At 37.0% G+C, this 6,884-nt stretch overlaps 1 protein-coding gene across 4 annotated transcripts; it reads right to left on the reverse strand.

Moving 5' to 3' along the window:
- Window positions 1–542: 542 nt before the first annotated feature.
- On the reverse strand, window positions 543–5,114 carry LOC102587621 (serine/arginine-rich splicing factor RS31). Of its 4 annotated transcripts, none has more exons than XM_006353306.2 (6): window positions 5,027–5,114; window positions 3,671–3,811; window positions 2,105–2,217; window positions 1,799–2,031; window positions 986–1,690; window positions 543–851 (listed from the first exon to the last, which is right to left on the reverse strand). In XM_006353306.2, the coding sequence occupies exons 2-6, from the start codon at window positions 3,774–3,776 to the stop codon at window positions 815–817; spliced, it is 1,194 nt and encodes a 397-aa protein (XP_006353368.1). In that variant the 5' UTR covers window positions 3,777–3,811; window positions 5,027–5,114; the 3' UTR covers window positions 543–814. The 4 variants fall into 4 exon arrangements, with proteins under 4 accessions (XP_006353368.1, XP_015166799.1, XP_006353369.1 ...); XM_015311313.1 differs by having other exon boundaries at window positions 3,671–3,812; window positions 5,038–5,089; XM_006353307.2 differs by lacking the exon at window positions 5,027–5,114 and adding an exon at window positions 2,445–2,749 and having other exon boundaries at window positions 3,671–3,753.
- Window positions 5,115–6,884: the final 1,770 nt, after the last annotated feature.

Consider the following 6,884-nt stretch of genomic DNA (forward strand, 5'->3'; position numbering starts at 1 on the left):
ATCCAACAAGTAAGACTAGCAATTTTCATGCAATTATACAAACACCATCTGATACCCACCAATATTTAGCATTTCCGTCATATTGCAACTGTACTGTTTTTTTCCTTCTTGTCTGAATTAAGCAACTTTGGCACCTAATACTGATATATCTAAGACAGATTCATAGAATGATTAGTTGGCTCTATCATATACAATGTAGGCTCCTCTACATGTAACTGACAGCCACTACAACGACTTATAATATCTACATACAAAACAATACAACTCATACTTAATTAATACTAAGGATTTGGTTTTTTTAACGACTTTAATAATTCCACCGGATACTTGACACCTCCCCCTCTGACCACCAATGCTAGAACAGATGGAAAGAATCACCTAGTATTTTCGTCTTTGAGTTTTGAACATGAGGCCTTAGGGTTCTCAACCACTTCATTGATCACTAGGCCACATCCTTGGGTGCAATACTAATGATTTGTTTTGCAAGACAAGTTTACTAATTAATCATCACACTGAGGCTGCGGGGATAAATAAAATTTGTTGGTAAAGCCAAGCTAAGAATGATATGGCCCAAGTCTTACCAGATCAGTATCAAATGGAAAAGAGAGTATCCAGTAAACAAGGCAGATACACGGTAGCAGTTCTAAATCACTTCCAACAGCAAAAACTATCTCCCAAGGTATATTACATTGGTTCTAAAACCCACATGCTACTTTGATGTTCCAGCAACTTCAAGGTGTAATTCTACAAGCACCACTTTCAACATAACCATTCTACAGATATTACTCCAAGTATCAAAACAGCTTCAAGCAAATCAGGAGCGCGATCTTTCCCGAGCTGGAGGTGAACGACTGCAACACCAACAAAATGATTTTAAAGTACAACACGTCTAGGATGACATCAAAAATGACAACTGGCAACAGAGCACAGAGACACCAAAAAGAAAAGGCCAGACAAAGGGAAAGTAAACTAGTGAGGTGCAAACCTCCTGCATCGCTCCGAATTTCCCCTCCCATCACGTACAGGACTTCCTACTGGTTCAAGTTTAGGACCTGGGCTGCTGCCACGATTATAACCATCCAGGCTATATTTATCTCTTCTCTCCCTTTGAGGACTAGGACCGGGTCTATCACCATAACCAGGACTTCTGTTTTTCAGCGGACTGCTCATAAGACCATTTCCTGGACCTGTTCTTTCCCTACGAGGGCTAGGGCTACGAACATTCCCATGACCAGGATTTCTCTCCTTTCCTACAACTGGACTATGGCCACGGCCATACTCAGAATTCCTTTCCCTGTGCTTAGGACTTCGACTAGGGCCACGACCATAATCAGGACTTAGCCGATCTCTACCACGACCAAAGTCAGCACTTGGCCGATCTCTACCACGACCAAAGTCAGGAATAGGCCTATCTCGACCACGACCATAGTCAGGACTTGGCCGATCTCGACCACGACCAGAGTCCGGACTTGGCCGATCTCGACCACGACCATAGTCTGGACTAGGCCGATCTCGGCCACGACCATAGTCTGGACTCAGCCTATCTCTTCCACGTGGACTACGAGATCGGCCTCGGTCATAACCTCTCCTGGGTGATTGATTATAGGTTTTACCAGGACCATATCCATTTTTCCTATCATCATCATCTTTGATTGCATACTCCACTGTGATAACTCGGTCCATCAGCTTACTGCATTTAACCAAGTCATAAGCAGTCAAGCGAAGGCTCAGGACAAACTAATGTGCAAATTTGGAAACTACATGCCCAATTACAACGAAAATTGACAAAGGCATATACCTCATATTTGTAGCATCCAGGGCTCTAGTGGCATCCTCCTGTGATTCAAATTGAATAAATCCAAAATTCCTTCGGATCCTTATATTGAGTATTTTTCCATATGGATCAAAGTGCCTTTCCAGATCCCTTGTCCTAGTATTATATGGATCAAAATTTATGACAAACAAGGTCTTGGAAACTCTGAAGCTCGATGAAGATTTTTTAGAACCCTCAGGCTTCCTGCTCCGTTCTTCCTGCAGCACAGCGACCAAAACACAGCATAAACACACATGTGAAGGAAGGGGAGCAGGCACAAAAATGGATTACCTTAGACCACTCAACACGAAGCCTCCGTCCCTTTCTGCCAAATTCTATTCGGTCAAGCCCCTGAATAGCATCCTCTGCATCTCTTTCATCATCCATATAAACAAAAGCAAAACCTGAAGTTTGATGCAAGAAATAAACTGAAGATTAATAAACAAAAACTCAGTTGGTGACAACAAGAACCCCCTAAAGAAGGATTCCGCTACTCATAAATGCTCAACAAAAAAAATAAAAATGGAAAGATAATTTTATCCAGTAAATATGCAAACCATATAGCAATTCATTGCATTACAATCACTCTGTCAAATCTAGAAACTTTGACACCATTAAAATCACAACAGACCTTCAGTGGTGGACTAAAGATGCCAGGGAAAGGTGGATGTCACATGATGGGATAATGTAAAAGAGTGCCTTCTCCATTTTAAACTGCTGCCTCAGCTTCGAGGCCGGCATTGTGACAAGTCTGAAAATGAAGACGGGGCAAAATTCACGAGGAATGGAGGGCAATAGTGACTGAGAATAATATGTGATTGTGATGCCATGATGGATCAGAGAGCTCTTGTTGAAACAAGAAGAGAAACTTGTCACGGTCAGGACACGAAATAGACACCGTCCATCAGCAATGGGTATGGGCATTGCAATGTTATCCTGCGCCAAAGAATCAGTTGAGTATGGGGGTCTACGCTTAAAAAAATACACTTTTTCGGTAAACATATCCTAATACCCCACCAAAACTCAACAAGACTTCTGCTGTTGAGCCAAATAAGCTTGACTGGATCTCCCATCCAACAAAGCCACAATGTAAAGATGGGAATGCAGCATCCACATCAAACCACTTTGCGGTCATTTGAGCACTGAAAACACAGAACGGGCCAAGGGATGCAATAACCTTGTTCATATTTCATCACTCAATCGCTTTGCAACCATCAGCTTTATTGTTGCTTGCTATGCTGAACTTTAGCAAGACACAGACTTCACATAATCTGGCCCAGTTTTACTGGTAGTCAATAGTGGTGGGCTCCGTCTTACTCGGATTGCAGAGAACTTTGTTTAGCAGTATGTATATAATTGATGAACAATTGGCAAAATAGCACTTGGCCAGACCATTTGATGCCATAGTGCTTATTGCCCATAGTTAACAAGACATAAGGAATAAAGATTATACAGAAGAAAGAATCCAGTTATGTAAACAACTACCCTAGTAGATGAAATCACACCCAGGTACCTACTGCAGGAAGAAACTCACTGGCAGTAAGATGTGCATGTACTAAGAAATGAGAATTACATTTCCAATTTCTAAGATACACAAAAGAAAATAACAAGACCTCATTGGGGAGGCCTCACATACAAGTAGTTAACACCTAACAAGACACCCAATTAATCAAGTACATATAATTTTATATCAAGTATGGTACACCATGAATCCAGGGGTTTGTGTCCGTAACAAGTTATCGCCACAATAAACTCGCCAACAGGGTCCATCATATTCAAAAAAGGAAAATTAACACAACAAGGTTAGAAATAAGACAGGTGGCACTGAAAGAAAATTGACATGTGTTACAATCTTACCAGACTTCATATCCACCCTATCAACCTTCCCATATCTTTTGAAAACCTTTTCCAGCTCAGGCTGTCTGGTTTCAAACTCAAAGTTACCACAGAAAATTGGCCTCATCCTTCCTGAACAGAAGATGTCAGGGACTGCTAAACCTGAAAGGAGACAAGTAGATGTGTATGGCTACAGATATAATATGAAAAGAGCAGTTTCATCTAACTATATAACTAACGTGATTTATTGCAGTAGAACAGTTGAGCATTTAACAGTTGTCCATGGATTGTGTTCAGAGTTAGCTTACACCTTTCCGTTCAGGCAATCCTAAAGTGAACATGCATCCTTCATGTGACTCTTCAAAAATGTTGCCAGGTGTGTGACAGATCCTTCAAAAGTAGTGATTTTTGGAGGATCCGACACAGGTGCAGCAACATTTTTGGAGAGTCTGAGCAACTTAGCATCCTTTAGAGAGGAGATGTGCACCATTTATTAAATTATCAGCTAGATCACATTAGCTAAACCTAAAACAGTTTGTACATAAACTGTTATACAATCGATCCTTTACAATGTAAAAAATCAGTGGCTTTAGATTATTCACGAATTGGAATCAAACTCCAATCTCCTGGGAGGATCATTTGACACTTTGCCTATGGCACCAGGCACACACCCTTTTTACAACAAAAATTACTAGCTTAGATTAAAGTCATCTTAAAATGATATTAATTCCAAGTCAAAAACCTATTACTTGTTAACAAGGCAAATAGGCACCTAGTATTCTCCTAAAGGTCTGAAACTCGCTATCTCAAAAGTTTTAAATGTCAAACGAATTATCCTAAAATTTATTCTTAATTCCATTTTCTAATAACAGTAGTATTTGGTCCACCTTGCACAGACCTAGAATTTTCCCACCTTGCACAGACCTTGCTATTACACGGGATACCTGCATTTTCCCACTATCCCACCAGTGCAAGTACGCAACTTCTTCAACAAAGAATTAGGCAAATGACAAGAAATCACTTGTTTTTCTGCCTCTATCTAGAATTTCTATTTGTATTCTAACTTCATTAACCGCTAGGTCACACCCTTGTATGCCTTCTTAAGAAGATGGGCACGAGAGTCCCTAATTTGGTTTAGCCAAGATTATCTTAACTCTTTTAAGAATACGAACATAGGTGAGTTCAAAACTTACCCAATTTGAATGAGCAAGAGTATAAACTTGTTTACACAAAAACCTAAATTTAGCAGTTAATTTAAAAAATGCATACCACATGCAGACCTAACTCTCAGCTACATTTTAGGCACCAAAACATCAATTCAACAGAAAAATGTGAATCAAATCAAAGAATCAGAAGAAGAAGATTGAAAGTTTTTACCTTGTCTTGAAGAAACCCTAACTGCAACAGCAAAGCGGAGGCCGAGCGAAAAATATCTTTGAAAAGTCAGGTTTTATTATAAGTAGCTGCATCTCCAGTCTGCCCTCTTTAGCGAAAATTACTTTTTCCAGTCCTCCATTTTTTTCTTTTCTTTCTAATTGCCACAATTATGAGAAAATAATACTTTAGTCTCTTATGTTCGAGGGTAAGTTAAAAATAGTCCTTTATGTAATCAATAATTTTGATTTTATAAGTTTGTAGAAAATATTGTTGGGATTTCAAAAACTTCCAGCTGGTCACCTTATTTCTTCGCTGAAGGTGCGATCCCCCGTTCCATCAATGCTACTTTCCTTGCTTTGATTCCTAATATTTTGATTTGTCAAAAGTTAATAATTTTAGTTCTCATCGAGTATTTCCTCTAAGATATTTGTTAGTTTTGATGGGAATTTTGAAAAAAAAACTAGCTAATAATATTATTATGCCGCTTAGTTTTGATAAAGGAGTGTAAGTTTTATATATTGTCAGTGTATAGTCTTTTTACACCATCAAGTAGCATTGACCTATTATAGTAAGTTATTACCCCCTCCGTCTCATTTTATGTGGCACCATTTCCTTTTTGGTCAATTCAAAAAAGAATGTCACATTTTCTTATATAGTAAGTATTTAAAGGTACAATTCCTTTTATACCCTTGTTGGTCCCACTTAATCTTAAAATAATATTCCACTACATTTATGAGGAGAGAGAAAAGTGAGTCTACTTTAAAGGGCAATTTGGTAAATATTTCAAAGTCTTCATTTATTTCTGAAATTTCGTGCCCGGTCAAATGTTGCCACATAAAATAGGACGGAGGGAGTAGTATTTTTTTACTGAAGTAATTTTTTGCTTGTCTAAGATACAATCTTTCCCTTCCTTTTTTTTCTCTCTCTTAATCTCTCTCTCTCTCTCTCTTGTACAAAACCTCCATATTCCTAATTATCTCAAATTACAAAGATTTAATCGTCCATTTATCTTGTTTGCCTTCATGTGCCCCATGTGTATTTCACATGAAACCTTGATTTATTTCGATTGTTATATGATAATTTTTCAATAAAGATCTAATAGAATTATATGGTTTAGTAATATGATGTAAGTTTGTCCTTCTCTCCAAGTTCTCTATATATATTCAATTTGCATAATTGATATTTATAAAGCTTTTTGAATTAGATTAAGTTGAAAGAACCATAATTCAAACTAAGAAGAACATATAATCAAGAAGTTTCTAGAACTTAATTATATTTTCATGATCAACAAATGAGTCAAAACCTTTATAGTAATTCAGACTATGATATTGAGAATTTGACATGAAAAAAAATATCTTTATAGTAATTTAAAGTTCAAACAATAATGGAGTATAATTTGTTCTCTTCTTTTGGTGAACTATAATTATATTTTAAAAGATAATAAGTATAACTCGAACATGAAACTTTTAGTTAAGGGTGCAATCCTACCACTGCATCATAACTCATGATAAAAAAAAATTATATTAATGCCTTTATATGTCCTCTTTTGCTCTTTCGTGATTATCATAATGACTTTGCTCTTTTCAAATAACTTCTTCTTAAGGAACATATTTGTTGAAGTTCTTAATTTAAGAACGATGTTAAATATAAACAATAAAGTTTGGATGGTCACTCAATTTGGTTAATTGACTATCATATATAGTCTCTTAACTTTGTTTTGTATACCAAAAATTACTCAATTTTGTCAAGTTAATTAGTATTCATGGTCATTTTAGTTAAATATATATAAAATATTTGACACCTATTTAATGGCGTTCAAATTGTAAATATTTTGAAAAATACTTTTTAAATTTAAATC

The sequence above is a fragment of the Solanum tuberosum genome, unplaced genomic scaffold (genome assembly GCF_000226075.1).
Source record: "Solanum tuberosum cultivar DM 1-3 516 R44 unplaced genomic scaffold, SolTub_3.0 scf00154, whole genome shotgun sequence".
NCBI classification, from domain to species: Eukaryota; Viridiplantae; Streptophyta; class Magnoliopsida; order Solanales; family Solanaceae; genus Solanum; species Solanum tuberosum.